The sequence below is a fragment of the Gambusia affinis genome, linkage group LG15, assembly GCF_019740435.1.
Source record: "Gambusia affinis linkage group LG15, SWU_Gaff_1.0, whole genome shotgun sequence".
NCBI lineage: Eukaryota > Metazoa > Chordata > Actinopteri > Cyprinodontiformes > Poeciliidae > Gambusia > Gambusia affinis.
Window position 1 is genome coordinate 20,497,320 of NC_057882.1, and position 16,148 is coordinate 20,513,467.

The 16,148-nt window shown below is 37.1% G+C and overlaps 1 protein-coding gene across 2 annotated transcripts in view; it reads left to right on the plus strand.

The window, feature by feature from the left end:
- The window catches only part of LOC122844487 (protocadherin-16-like), an 84,418-nt gene that overhangs the window by 49,463 nt on the left and 18,807 nt on the right, over positions 1–16,148 (plus strand). For both annotated transcript variants that reach the window (XM_044139979.1, XM_044139980.1), the window contains exons 5-7: positions 12,792–12,974; positions 14,053–14,284; positions 14,919–15,155. In XM_044139979.1, coding sequence (XP_043995914.1) covers positions 12,792–12,974; positions 14,053–14,284; positions 14,919–15,155 — 652 coding nt within the window. The remainder of the gene's footprint in view (positions 1–12,791; positions 12,975–14,052; positions 14,285–14,918; positions 15,156–16,148) is intronic.

Here is a 16,148-nt window from a genome sequence, read left to right on the forward strand (position 1 = left end):
ACTCATCACAAAGCCTTGATTTCAGTCCCATAAAAAATGTGTAGGCAGAGTTGAAAATGGGCTTGTGAGTAAAGCAGCCTTAAAGCCTGACTTATTTACACCCGTTCTGTCAGGAGGAATGGGCCAAACCTCCATGAAGCTTTTGTGAAAAAACCATGGAAGGATGTCCAAGACATTTGACCCTCTCCATAGAAATTGGAGAAAAAAATCTTTCAAATATTACAAACATATATCAAAATGTGTATATTTAAATGAAGCTTTGAACACTGTCTAAAAAGATTTTTTATGCTGGAATTTAAGAAAAAGAAACTATTTTGGTCATTCAAACTGATCCAACAAAGCAAAGGTTTGGACAGATTTAGTCGGATAATGAGGGAAAAAAAACAATATCTGCTTTTATTCATTGCGTTTAAATATCTGGTTTCAATTGTATATACATGCTAACCCACTTCACCCGCTTTTCTAACCCCCAGTCTCTTCCTCAAGCACACACACATCCCTCTCCCTCTTTTCTTTATCCGTGCCTGATTTGCTCCCCACAGGAGTTGGCTGGGTCTTTGACCCCGGGGCTGCATCATGCATATCCAACCTGTTTTTCTTGGAAATTCCAGTTGGCTTTGCTCCTTGTGGAGGATGGGATCATAATAGTAGTGGAAGAGTGTGCTTATGTATGCTCTTGAGCCTCTGTACGTCACCAATTGGGTTTACCAAGTCTCTAGATCTAATGAAGCCTCCTGAGTTTGCATTAATCTGCTAGACCTCCTGCTATTCAACTGAAATATTACTGCCACAAGTGACTCTTTCATTACGTCAGAAATACCAGTGACAGATAAATAACAGTGACGCACTCAGAAGAGCAGTTGACTTGATTCTCTCAGAAGAAATTGATGAGAAAAGATGAATGGAGATGTGGAGAACAAGTAAAGAAAAAAAGTACAAAGAAGAAAGACCATTTAATCAGCTTTAGACAGAACAGTTTATTCACAGAATAACTTGACTCCACTTCTATGTATGGTCAAAATTCAGATGACCTGGATTTGGTGCTGCACAAAGTGTGACTTAACAGGTGTTCTAGGAATTAGGGCTGCCTTACTTGGCACTTGCTCATAATAAATTTACATGTGCAGAGTTGGGAAATTAATTTAAAAAGGATAAACCTGTTTTTAATGCCCCCAAGCTGTCTAACAGCAGACTGTCTAATACAATTTATTCCACTATTTATAGTACAGTGATCCCTCGCCACTTCGCGGTTCACTTATCGCGGATTCGCTATTTCGCGGATTTTCATAATGCTTTTTTTTTTTTTTTTTTTGGTGCATTGTGCTCTGCATTCTGATTCGCTAAAAACTCACTCCCGCTTCTTGTATCAAAACATGCTACGAATTGTGCTATCATTTTGTCGTCTCGTCCAGTTATATGTACGTACATAAAACAGCTTGGCAAATTAACATTAAGTTGGCCAAATTATCTTGTAATTTCGAAGAAGAGAACACTGCAGAGCGCAGTCAGGATGCAGCGGCCCAGTCTGAAGAGCAGTGAAACGGCCTACACGTGAGTCACTGTATTTGTATACAGTACATGTAATAGTTGCTAATTGTAAAAAAAAAAAAAGTTTTCTATTTCGCGGATTTCACTTATCGCGGGTCATTTTCGGAACATAACCCCCGCGATAAACGAGGGATTACTGTATACGTTGCCTTATGCAATATGCAGTATTTGTAATCTCTGAGCATTTTTAGCATTTTGTCACATCACAGCTACAGACTTAAACGTGTAACTGTGATATTGAAATTTTATGTGACAGACCAACATAAAGTGGTGTATAATTGTGAATTGGAAGATCTTGCCAGAGATTTACATTATGATTTAAGTCTGGGCTTTGACTGAGCCCTTCTAAGCCAAAAATATGCTTTGATCATAGCCAGTTGTCATCCTGCTGGAAGGTGAACTTTAGCCCCAGTCTCACGTCATTTCCGTTTCTTCCACAGCTGCCCTGTACGTAGATCAAATCATCTTCCCATGAACTCTAATCATCTAATCAGCTCCATCCCAAAGAAAAGTAACTTGACAGTATGATGCTGCCACCACCATTAATTTGACCCCTAAAACAAACTTTGTCCGCACATTTGCCAAAAACTTAACACATTGTCACAGTCTTGATATTTTCTCTGAGATCTCTTGGTATAACTGATTTATTTATGATGAAAGATGTTAACACTAAGCAGAAACTTCCATTCTGTTAATATTGAGCAAGCCAACATGAACTGGCATTCTAAAAATATAGTCTTTTAGTTGTTTTGCCATTTGGACAGCATTGATTTCAATGATTGATCATAATGACTTTTCTCGGGAACCTTTAGAAGAATCAATTTAATCAATGAAACTCATTAAGATGTCGGAGCATTGATTTGAAGTTAGCCCCCTAGCATGCGTGTGTTTGCGTGTGCATTTTATTTGTTTATCGCTGCTAACGACTTTTAAGGCTCTGACATGTCATGTGCTGTGGCCCAACTTTTAAGACAGAGAGTCTTGAAATGGCCTAAAATAGTTTAACCATCTAAGAATTTAATTTACTCCTCATGTTTAGTCATGACTTGTCATAAACAGCACCGCTAATGAGCACTAAGGCAAAAACCTCTGCCTCCACATCCACAACCTATGACCCGCGTCTGACTCTTGATGTGGTTCAGTCTCAGTTCAGTGAGGGACTAATCCAGTTATAGTAGAGGACAGTCGCCCCATCTGCTCAATCGAGTTACTTCAATTGGTAGTCAAACATCCACTATTATCAGCTGCTGGTCTTCACTGCTTATCGTTGGAACCTTATGGAACACATGACTGCTGTCACCACAACAGATTTTTATCTCTGTAAGTATGACCTCAATCGTAAAGATTAAGAATACTGTATCTAAAGGGAAGCAACCATATGCCCTTATTTTTAGACAAATAATCACTTCAAAATATACTAAAGAATGTGCAGTTTTATAAATATTCTGTGTTTCTTACCGTCAACAAACTTCCAAACATTTGAAATTAACAAACATATTAGATCAGTTTATTAGCTGTTTATGGAGGAGAATTTGGTTTATAATAGCAGAATAAAATTTTTATCTTTGAAACTGACTTCATATGGCATTTTCTCAGCTTTTTAAAAATTTATTTATTTATTTTACAAATACAGCACTATGTAAACTGGACTGAATGGGCGGATTAAGAAGCATTGCTAAAAAATACACAAACACAATTTTTTTCCCTACTTTTTTGTTAGGTGGACATAAGCAAAGCTAAACAGATGATTTTCACAGTTTGTGGTAAAATTAAGGAATACCAGATGCTAGGCTTTTTATGGCCTCCCTGAGGTAATGGATGGAAGATTTTACAAAGAACAAAGAGAAGACGGTACATGGAAAACACAAATAGCGGTTTTTAGGAGAGAAAATGCACATTTGTTTGGATCTGTTATGTGATGCATGTTACTCTTAACAAAAATGACAAGACATAAATTAGCATATTGTTTCAAATGACAAATTTCTTTTATAGTTAGTTTTCTGCTGCAAATACAAATAAATTTGTATTATTCATACTATAACTATTCTCCACTTGCACAAGAATAACAGGTGTCACCATTACATTCAGACCCCATCATGTGTGACTTGTTAACCACCCACACACAAAACACACATGGAGGCTCATCTGTTGAGCAAAAGAAAAGCACAGCTGGAAACAGAGCTCCCCTTTGACCCTTTATGACTCACATTAATTTTATCTTTCACACACGACTTGTGTGTGCTCCCATGCACCCTTTTCAATAACATTCCCCCTAAAGTGAATATTGTCAAATTGGAATTGGATTTGTGTTCTGTAATCATTCTTGTTTGGGTTGGGCAAATTTAACCTGTCCTCAATAAAGTTATAATAAAGTTTATAATAACTTATAAACACACTTGTGGCCTCTTGCATGGCCACATCTTTGTTTGTAGGTTGAGAAACACAATTACACTAACCTATCATTATTTTATAGAAAGTCTTCTGGCCTGGAAGCTTTTGTCCTCTTCTGCACTCATAAACACTTGGGTTCAATCAGATGTAGCTTGGTCCCTGTGATTCAATTTGAAATGGAAACATGTCAGTATAGAGTCCCTTAAGTCAAGTTTGCTAGATTTATTGTTTTCGTTGCCACTGGGTACAGATGGTAATGGGTGAATGATGTAATAAGTCTTTGAGTTAAAGACTGCCATCTGGCAACAGATCCAATGCTTCTCTAACAGCGGCAGCTCTGCAGGAGTAAGAAACAAGGAATGTTTGTGGCAATGACAAATCATTCTTGGAGTTTATCTCTGTGGGTCTGCCTTTTTTCCTTGTCTTATTCAGGGCTTCTGGTGGAGAACATTTGAAAAATATGGTGGTTTTTCTCTGCCATTGTCTTCAGGATCACTGCTCAAAATACATTTTAAGAGAAATTAAAGAACATGTTTTATAAGGAAAAGTTTGGCCTCTGGTCAAAAGGCTCCATTTTTCTTTCCTTTGTTGACCAAGATGCTTCTTCACCTGGTCAGTGACGGACAGCAATGTACCTCTGTTCACTTCTGAAGTGGCCTCAAGCAATGAAACCCACCTGCCAGCTGCTCCCCCAAGTTCTCTACTGATGGTTTATCACTGAATTGTGTGTACTCTCTGCTCCCTGCTCCTAAAATGCATATTTTGTTGTCATTTGTGGTTTGGTGTGTGTTCACCACCTATAAATGTTTAAGTTCAATGGCCAGAATATTGTCCAGGGAATAAACATATCTGCAAGTCCCCAAAAACTTTCATGTCATATGTTGCGGAGAATAATCCAAATGCAGAAAACAGGCAGACAAAGTAATTGTTAGTTATTTGAAGTCCAAAACTTACATAATGAAGAACTGTGACAATAAAGGAGTGCAGAACTGAAACCCCAAAGCAAAAGCATGGAGCTCAACATGTAGGTTGCCATTTAGCATACTGACAAAAGATGCACATTCAGCAGAGAATTGCTGATGACAGAATCTGCTCGAGACCAGTTTAAATCTCCAAGGGAGCTATCCTCCCCAGAGAAGCTGTCATCAAGGTAGATAATTCAAATTTGCATTGATCTCATCCTCTCTGAGATTTTGGCTGTGAGACATGGATCAGTCAATACCAGCAATCAGAACTCCCTTCTGTTTCTTCGTATTAAAACATAAATCCTTTCTAAATCTCGTAAAACAGTTGCCAATTTGCATACATACTACAGTACAGTATTCAGAAGAACATAATGAATGTTTTTTTTTCTTTTCTCTTTTAGTCATTACTGTATTCTAATTATGTTAAATTTTAATGTAATCCAGCATTGACATTACATATTTTCATGTTGGTTGTGTAAATAGTTTACAGATGTATTGCTATTGGTAGTGGACAAAAGATGTATGAGGTAAGTAATTTATTTGAGACTATTTGTTGCCCTACATAAGATTTGTTGCTTTTCTGTTTTCAGTATGTAAGTACTTTTAACCAACAACCAATCCATTTCTCATAGAAATATTACTCCTGTGGTCTGAAAGCTTCAAAACTTTTTTTTTTTTAAATTGCATTCCTCTGGTGTTTGATTTATAGAAGCAACAAAGCAGATTCCTCTCTCTTTTTATCTCTTTGTCAAACACAAACCACTGAAATGCCCCAAAAATGTCAATCTCCAGTGCTCATATGTGCTGAAACACAGATGTATCTACTTAAACACATCTGTAATCTTTCTGCTTTTGCTGATGAGTTAGAGGAATTAAAATGACACAGGGCGGTTTCCCTGAGGCAACAGTGCACCTCTCACTTTTCATCATATGTACCCTCATTCATCCAAAAAGCCGCCAGCTTAGACAGTCTCAGACAGCAGACCTCAGTTTGAGGTCCAACTCCAGTCTGTCTGTGTGCTCTCATTCTTCCTAATTACTATTTTCTTCTCATTTTGAAGGAAATTTAAAACTGCGACACAATGAGTGGTAATTGTTGCTTACTCTATAGAGTACAGTAGTAACTTCTCTGCATGAAGGAAATATGATGGCTGAGAGAAAGCTTTACTGTCATAAATTTCAATTTCCTCTCTTATTATAACATTGGATTTACTTTTTGAGATAGTCTGATATTTTTAAAAGAGAGTTAATCAATACGAGTAATTTTAATAAACCCCTCAGCTGAATCTACCGACTGTTGATGAAGGATCATTTCCAGGAGTGTAATGTTCTTTTCCCTAATTGGGTCCTTAAAGAGTCTCAACAATTGTGGACCATATTATGTCTACTGTGAACACATACAGGACCATTTAACAACTATAGCACAGTCTCTCTAAGTGGTAAATGTGTACATTTCCCCCTTAGTGTTAACACCTAATTCAAAATTCCCTATTAGCATCTGTGTTAGTAGATTGCCACAATAAAATTCCCTGGTATTTTCACACATGCCCAGATCTGTTACAGGCAGCTGTCGCACCAGCCAGAGTTCCCCTTACTGACCCTTTGACCACAGACAGAAAGGCGGGGTTTAGACAGCTATTAATATTTCGCAGTACTTCAGGAAAAAAACTGACTGATCTAACCTCTAATCAGGACCAAGTCGATTCACTATAAGTTGCTATTAAATAGGTGGAGTGCTTGCATCTAGACATCTAACAACACTGCAGAGACATGCAAAAGAATATCACTAGACTTTACCTCAACATTCATTCCGACAACATCCTGATTTAATCTTCCTCCAATTTCACATTTATTGTTTCAAAAGACTTGCTCATTCTGAGGGAGACATATTTTTGGTGAGCTCTGGTGTTACTGGTAACAGGCTTCAACTGGGACAGTTTTCCTGCTTACATTTTTGTGGGATTTTAGGCTCCACCAATTATAATTTAAATCTGCTTGTGTGTCTGAACGGTTAAACCTAGAGCAGCAGAGTAAAAAAAAAAGAGGCATAACTTCAGAATGATTGGTAGTCAGTTGAACACAAAGCTGCCAATCAAAGTGACGATTGATGGTTTTAGACCAAGTGATGGGTTTTTGCTACATACTGTCAAGGCTTTTAAAAGTTCTCAAGAATTGCAGAGACATTCTGCTATATTATGCCTAAAATGTTATGTAATTTTCATGAGATACCAAAAAGTGACTAGAATTTTCTCTAGCTGGCTAAAAATGACAATACTTCTCTCTCACTCACAGCAAAGAAACATATGAATATTTGCGAATTGAACCACCTGGCAAAAAAAAACAACAACAACAAACAAACAAAAAAACAAGATAACTCTGTGTGGAAAATAAGAGAGTAGCACCTATCAGTCTTATTATGGTGGAGCTGTCTTAAAACTATGTTTAATTGGTGGTGCACGTCCCTATTTCTGTAAAACCGAGCCAAGTGGAGCTTGCCAAACCGGACAAGTTGCAGGGTTGTGTCTAAAAGCACACCTCTGTTTACAAGGTGAAGGAATACTTAAATATAACATAATTCAAAAGAAATTACTGGATTTTTAAAATAAATTATTCTATTAGAAGCACCAACACTGCTGTACAGATAATGCTGACTGTTGTATCTTGATGCATTTGATGCTTACATGGAACACAAGTGTGAAATAAATGAGATATAGTGAATTCTAATAGGACTGAAAGATATTAGAAAATCCTACATCATACTGCCAAAATGTCCAATCTCTCATACACAATATCCTGTATTGTTCCTTTCTCCGAACTGAATGTATTGTGACACTTCTTTTTTCAGTTTTTTTTTTTACATAAGATGCTGCCCAAAGGAAAATTTTAATCACATCCCATGTCCTCATGTTACTCTGCTGTAAAAACAGCTATTTACCTTTCATCTACATATATTTCTGTCTTTGCGTGCAATAAACTACAAGCATTAGGGAGTTTTTGGCAACCATCATTCCTTATTATGTTCATTGATAATTTTAACCATTCCTTCTTCCAAATATAGAAATCAATCTCTCTCTCGCTGCCTGTTTCACCTCCCTCCCTCTCTCTCTTTGGAAGGCTTGATGGGCCTAATCATTTCCAGCCGTGAACTCCACATGAAAGACAACAAGCACTTGCTGTAATAGGGTGCTGAAAGAATGAGCGCGAGAGAGGACAGAAAATGGGCAAGAGTCTTTAGACAGAAAAGGGGAGCTCAGGGGAGGAATGGAGATTGAGCGGGTTGGGAGATGAGGCCTTGGTCCTCCTAGTTCCCGTCTCAAGGTCTTGTGTTATCATTATCCCTGGCCTTTTGTTCCTCTGCCAAACTATTCTCCCTATTGCTCGTTCCATCTCCCACCTTCTCCTCCATTCCCTCCTTCCATGTCACATATCTTAACTGTACCCGGAGACCTTGAACTCATTGGCAAGAGAGAAACAGAAATTAATTTGGAGATGTCGGAATGCTATTAGGCTGCTCACTGGAGAGAAAAGGAATGTGTGAGGGGAACATGAGTGGGAAAAAAAGGTAAATGAGTGTTTTAACTTCATCCAACTCAAAATGACTAGTTTTGCTTATCAACCCATCCACACTCTTGATTCCTTTTGTTGTGAATAAATGGTGTCTATTTGTACAGCATAGATGGATTCCATTTTCAAACTGCTATATGATCACAGCTACTTAAAAATTAAAAACAAGATAAATAAATAAATATGTTACAGCATAATCAGATATTTCTGATATTTCCCATTAGAGTTTCAAATTTATCAAGCAGAGATCCAATCGTGTCTTGCAAGACTATTACTCCAATTTGCGACCACTCTTCTGATGCTGCATATTTTCAGTTGTCCAAACATTTAACAATATCAGAGAGGAAAGTAAGAATGGAGAAATTGAAAAAGAGCAGCAGTACAAAATTACCTCAGGAATAAATAGGATGAATGGGTAAAACATAATAAGTAGAAATGCAACAAAGAAGAAAAAAATCTTCTTTTTAGAAGATCTAAAAACTTGTTTAAGCATGGCTCATTTTTAACGGCAGTTTCTCCAAGCTCTGTGCTTGTATGGTTACCTTTCTACGATGAAGAAGAGTTCTGTGAGGAATGATTTTGCAGTCTGAAGTTTGGAAGACTTGTCATGTGATCAGGGTGCAGGCTCCTCTGAGTCTAACACACCAGATTTATGAAGACTTGCTAAGCCTGAGCTCTTTCTGGATTACCTTCTTTTGCCTTCTGAAATTTACATATGAGCTGAAAAGACAGAGACAAAGTTAAGTGTAAGCAGTTTTTGGTACCAAATTAAATGTTCCTGTTGGCTTGTGCAGTTTAGACTGAGTCTCACAATGCTGCTGCAATCCTGATAACAGAAATAATCTCTACATGCTCCTGTTCCTTCCTTCCTGTCATAACTCCGATGGTTAGAATTTCTTGTCCAACTCTGTATTTCTTTTGCAGTTTTTTTTTTCCAGCATGAAGAATCTGTAACATTAAAGTTTAATGTGTGGAGAATTAGTGTTCTACTTTTACTCCAGCAGTGTTACAAGTTCTTTCCCACGGATGACTCAGTCTACAGAATTACTTCCAAGTGTGCTTACATCAACTGCGTTAAAGCTTTTTTAATTGTTTTTTATAAATAAGGTGGCGTATTTGCTATGTTTAGTTGGAATCTTCTTTAAAGTCAGAGGTGACAATGAAGTCACTTCATGACCAGGTGGCATGTTGTGGGTGTTAAAATCATTTTAATTAGATTAAGTGAAAAGGATCCTGATCATATGTGGGTGGTATGTGTGTAATCTAAAGTCACGCAATACTCCATCACCACAGGTGGCTAATCCATCACAGACAGATAGGAGGAAATGACGAACACTTAGACAAAAGTGTTCGTCGCAGAAGATAGTGTTAGTCCCAACACTGTACTTTAACGGAAGTTCCACTAATGATCTCTAAGCCCCATACATCCGGTTCAGACCAATGAAGAAAGCAGATTAAGACTTCTCAGAAAAACCTAATTGTCTAGCTTTGGCTAGAGCGATTCAACTCCCTAAGAAATTGTCCTAATAGCCCTGTTTTAACTTGTTTATGAACAACTCTCTGTGGGTCTCTGTCTGTCTGCAGCCAATAGGTGTGCATAATGGTGAAGATGTGTTGGTGGAACAAGAGGAAGTATCCCGTCGGATATGTGTTTGTTTTCTCTGTTGGTTTCAGAGCCAGGGTGGGTTCAAATCCAGAACTCAGTCCTTCAATAAAATAAACTCTGAAAAAATTTATCTTGCGTCTATATTTCTAGGTTTAAAAACAATGCTTATGTTTGTAAATCAAAAATCAAATCAACACCTGGTTCTTTTACGTCTATTTTGCTAATATCAGACTGGAGCCCCATTTACCTTCAGATTTGCTGTAGCCTAGAGTCAATGATGTATGTTCAAATTATTTTCTCCTCATTCTAATGCTTCATTAACACTTCACAGAGTCATCTTCTCCTAAAGATTCCTGTGGGGATTGAGTTGTTACCATGTGGTTGGCTGATTTGTCAAATGTTATAATATACAACTGAACTAGTGTATCTCAGAAAGTGGCCAGTGAAAGTATGTGTCTGAAAAGGGGGTAAGTTAGAGGTTCAGTAAAGCAACATCAACAATATTTATTGGAGGCTTTAATTCAGTCAGTTGTTGAAAGTAAAAGTACACGATGAGAAGGGATAATTTTAAACTGGTAAATCAAATGCATTTTCTAGACTACAGCTTAAATTAAATGTTCATCGAAGGGATGTGTATGAAACAGACTTCTGGAAATGTAAAAAAACTAGATAAAATTGAAACTGCAGGTTTAACAGACATCATTTCCAGCTGTTGACAACTATGACAGTGACAGTGAAGGATTGATGTTATCGGAGGTTGCGGATCTTGGCTTTGCTTCAAGGTTTCAACATCTGAGCACCATAAACACCACAAAACTACATTAAAAAGCCAGACCCTTGCCTAAACACGACATTTCCCCTTTTCTGTGTTCCAAAGAAATCATTGTTGTCATGGAATTTCTGAGTGTTTTTCCTAGATTTGTCAGAACTTCTGCATATACACAAGGGGGAGCTTTTAAGTTTGCCAAGTAGAAAGAACGATTTGAAGTGAAAAATAACGAATGGATCAAATCAGCTCTAAGAAGGCTCATTTTTATAGAAATGTACAAGTGGAAATGAAAATAATTTAAATGGTACTTTAAATAGAAAATTGATAGAAAAATGTTTCAGTCCAGGAAGTAATTCAGCGGTAAAAATAAAAAAGGGTCCAATAATTTGTGAAAGAATATGTGGGCAATATTTTCAGGAGTTTCTCTCCAAATTCAGAAAGACCATTTTTTGCTTCCTGAAGTTATTCAACATCGGTAAGCTTTTATTTATTCATTGCATTTTGCATGCTAATAATGTAGTGACATTTAAAAGAAACTCAAATCTGACACAACTTTAGCATGCAAGAAGCTAAAGATCAGTTACTGTTGGAAGCATTTGTAATGACAGAGGTAAAAATGAGGAGTTAGAAGAATGTGGAGTGAACTCATATCATCAAGATTAAAAATAATAATAGCATCATGTAATTTCCTAATATTCTGCAGCTGTACTCTGCTGTGAGATCCCTGGGAACTCAAAGAAATGTTGGAAAATCAGACATAGACTGTAGCTGCCGTCACAACACTGGGCTACATAAACTGCCCTTAATCTCTCCGGGTATTCACCTAAGTACCAGTTGCATGGAGAACTTGATCTGAAGACATCTATCTTCAGAGCTAATTTCTCTATAGATAACACTCACCAAGTGAAAGAAGTAGCATTCCCTGGACGTGTGACCAGTACCTCACATGGCCAATGCAGAGATGCAGACAACAAGCAACTATGGCCGTGTGGTTATTATAATTATTAACAACATTGTGTTGGATTATCCAGAGTAAACTCCTACAATAACATCCAAAAGCTACATGCAGACCGGATTTGAAACCTCAACCCTCGTCCTGTGAGGAAATGGTGCTATCTACCAGGTCTTCCTGTTAAAGACATGATTAACGAATATTGATAGTTTTTAATCAACATATCCTGTGGAGATAATGTCTTTATCAGGCAAAAGACTTGTTTATTTTATTGGGCCAAAGTCAGACAACTGACTGCAAATAAATCAGCAGCATGACTCCTAAAGAAAGTTAGACCTTCAAATTTCTAAATAGGCATTTCCTTACCACAATTTTTAGTTTTTAATTTAATTTGACAATGGCATTACTTATGGAAGTTTGTTGGCACTTTTAGGAAAAAATAATTAAACTGTGTCTTCAGCTGGAGTCCTATTTTTTATATTCTTCTTGTTTGTCATTTAAAAAAGTGTTTTTCATTGCAGTTAATGTCGCTTGATCAAGTGTTGAACTGATTTTCATGTCTGGACTCAGACACCCTACAAAATAAAATCACGTTTTGAAATGCCACATTTCAAAACAGACCAAAGAGGAAATGTATTTGTATTTTAGTTTAACTTTTTGTCTTTTTTACATTTCTGACAAATCTGGGATCTATAATGGAGTGTAATAAAGTGGATTACTTGCACAGATGCTCTTTTTATGGTGTTCTGGAAATCATAGTAAGTAGTTCTGTGATATGTGATATTTGACCAGGAGCACTTGTACATGCCTATGAGCTGACTGAATTATGGTATGCTATTGTGATATGCAAAGGTTCTCTGTTTGTGTATTAAAACTGTGACACAGGAAAAATTTCTTTCACCCAAACCTTTCTGGTTTTACAAGCATGATATTGTACAGCATGAACAATTTGACGCCTGTGTGTATTTTTCCTAAGTGTTGTGTCTTTTCTATCAGGTATCAGCTACAGATGGAGACCGAGGTTCTTTTGGGACCATAGCCTACACCCTGGGTTCAAATTCTGGAGGCACACTTCCCTTTACCATTAACAAGGAGACGGGCCAGCTATGTACCAGCACAGCTCTGGATAGGGATGAGGGATTGGACAAGTTTGATCTAATTGTGACAGCAACAGATGGAGTAAGAGACCATTTCCTCTATTACTATTATATCTCTAGTGTTTAAAATTACCTTGATACTTAAATTTGAACCTGTAAACAGTACTAGTTTACAAATTTTCCCAAGCTAAAACACTACTTATAGATCTTGTAGCATGAATAAACATGAATGCTTTGTTGAATTATTTTAAAGGCAAAAATCAACCAATCTATCAAAAAGCTATTAGTCTAATGGGAATAATTTGTCCCTTCTCCATTAAGCAGTCATAACTAGATATTTCGTAACTAATATTTAGAGCTAAAGTAAACTTTTTAAAAAGTAAAATAACTTGATTTGTTGTAGGAGAAGGTATCAGATTTCTTGTGACAAAAGACAATCTTTCGGCATAAAAAAAACAACTTTTGATCAATTTTGAATTTGTAGACAAACCAAAGATGTGTCCCACTGCGCTAAAATAAATCTGATCAAAGTGACGCTCACGTCAGAGCCCAGCTTGCTGTTTCTTTTTACTGACTTGAAGAATCAAAGGGAGCAACAGGATGGCAAAGCAATCAGTGAAAAACAGGAAATGCAGGAAGGAGTGGGGATAAGTATCATTTAATCACTGGACACATGTGAAACTGAATCTAATCTGCGGTTTTTGTGCAATAAAAAATAAGTCCTTCCAGTGGTTTTCTGCGTATCAGAAAATCACTGCACATCCACCATTCCCATCCACCAAACCCTGCAGTTACAGTGTAAACCTGTTTCTTTGTTGACAAACACGACATTTGAATGGCTTCATATTTAAGGGATTGTCAACAAAGAGCTCATATCTCTGGTTTTCTTTAGAACTGCTCAGATTTATTGTTGGAGTTTTCAATAAAAGACTCGACTGTCATCAAGGCACACAAAACAAAGCAAATAGTATGCTGTCTGTGGTGATGTACTGCACAGCTACGTAACTAAAACTTTATTTCCCCAAGTTTAACTTTGATTCATTTTAAGTGTTCAGCCAGAAAATGCTGTCATATTACACTCTGTACTTCATGAGAACTGTTCTTTTCCTACATATATGAATGCAGAAACTGTTGAATGAACTATTGTTTTATTCATACAGGGTGGTCTGAGCTCTGTGTCTCGTGTGAGGGTCACTGTGGTGGACATCAATGACAACCGGCCCACCTTCTATCCAGTTGTGTACACGGTCAGTCTCAGTACCCACAGTGCCCCGGGAACCTCTGTGGTGAAGGTGACAGCCAATGACCCTGATGCTGGACAAAACGGCAAGGTGACCTACCGCACAGTTCCTGGAGGAGGCTCCACTTTCTTCACTCTCAACAAAGACACAGGTGATTTTACTTTATGAGGCAGCGATGAGGCAACAATAACTAAATATTTAAACTAACTCCCTCCCTGCATTTAAACTTCAAGACAGAGGAAGACAGTATAAAGAACTCATATTTACATTAACTGGACCAATTTTGATTCAAATGCACTTCAATAATTATGTTTATTGTCAGTGTTACTGTGATTCTGTAAATTGTTTGGCATAACGAATCACATTTGTATGATTTTCTTGCTGAAGACAAGAATAAACAACCAACCAAAGGAAAAATATCTTAGCTTAAAAATGCTGACCATTTTTTAATTTCGGGTTGCAAACTGTACCAAACCGAGCCAGGTATTTCATTTCCTCTTCATTATTTATTACATTTTTCTTTACTCCTAATTCTAGGAAACATAAAACGATGTATTGAACATAATAAGAACCAGTCAGTTCATATAGTTGACTCCAGCAGAGTTTAATTGTCATCAAGGCACACAAAAAAAGTAATTAATTAATCGATTAATTAACTATTAATAACTTAACAAGAATTGTAAAGAAATATATTTCGTTTGTACAGTCTTGATCTTGGCTGTGAAGCTGTCTGTAATTAAGATGAAAGAATTTTTCACTTTTTTAAAAATTTTCTGTATTTGCAGGAGTCATTTCTTTGTCCCGTTCACTCCATGGTAAATCCAACACGGTTATTTCAATGGTGATATCAGCCGAGGATGGCGGCGGTCTGACAGCACCAGTTAATGCCAGAGTCAATGTGAGCGTGGTGGGAGGTTCTGTGGCATCTCCCATTTTTGAACAGGCACAGTATTTCTTCACGGTTTCTGAGGATGTTCTGAGAGGCACGGCGGTGGGAGTGATCCGTGCTGCAACAAAAGCAGGTGGGAATATTTGTGCCATTAGTTGAGCATTTTCTTTGTAATGCTATTGTTTGTCTTATTCATGGTAATTGATTTTTAGATTGATGTGTGATGAGTGAAATACATAGTTCTTTAAAGGATCTTTAAAATCATACATATAAAAATTATGGCCAAATGTCTCAATGTTTGGAAGTCTAATAAAAAACAACTTTTAAAATTGTGAACTTTTAAAATCCCAACTCTACATTTTGACTTTTGAATCAAATACAGCTTAATAACCTAATTTGTATGATTTAATTATTTTTCATAATTTGTGGGATTTTTATTTTATTTTATCCACTGACTTTACATATTTGTTAAATGTGTGTCTATGTCCTTATATTATGAGATAGATAACCTTTGTAAAATCCTCCCTGTTCTCTTATTGGCATCTTGAGAAATGTAGCACTCCTGGTCAGAAACAATCAATCAGAGCCAGGAGGAGGATTTTAGCGCTGTCAATCATGCACTGCTCACACCCTCCCACTTGCTTTCAGCAGTGCTACAGCTCCTGCTACCACAGAGCCTTCAGTCAATGTGCAGGCAAGTTAGCACAGCCACCGATGATGGCAGATAAACAGTTTTTCTGCAATATTAGGTTGTTTCTCTACAAATATCAGCTGCAAAAAATCAGCAAACTTGAGCTTATACGTGCTTACACTGAGCAGCGTGCAAGCAAGAGTGATTGACAGCGCTAAGACCCTCCTTTTGGTTCTGATTGGTTGTTTCTGATTGAGCAGTGTATTTCTGCAGATAACAGTAGGATCACAGGGAGGAGGCAGAGTAGACAGATCATCTGTTTTATATTACACTGTCAGGACATAGTGAAAGTTTTAACAAGATGTAAAAAACATTTTTATTATAGAATTTACCTACTGAGGCTTCAATATGTTTTTGTGTTGGTATCTCTCTTATATTTAATTTATAATTCATGTTATGCAGCACTTTGGTGCAAGATGCTTGATGAAAATGGTT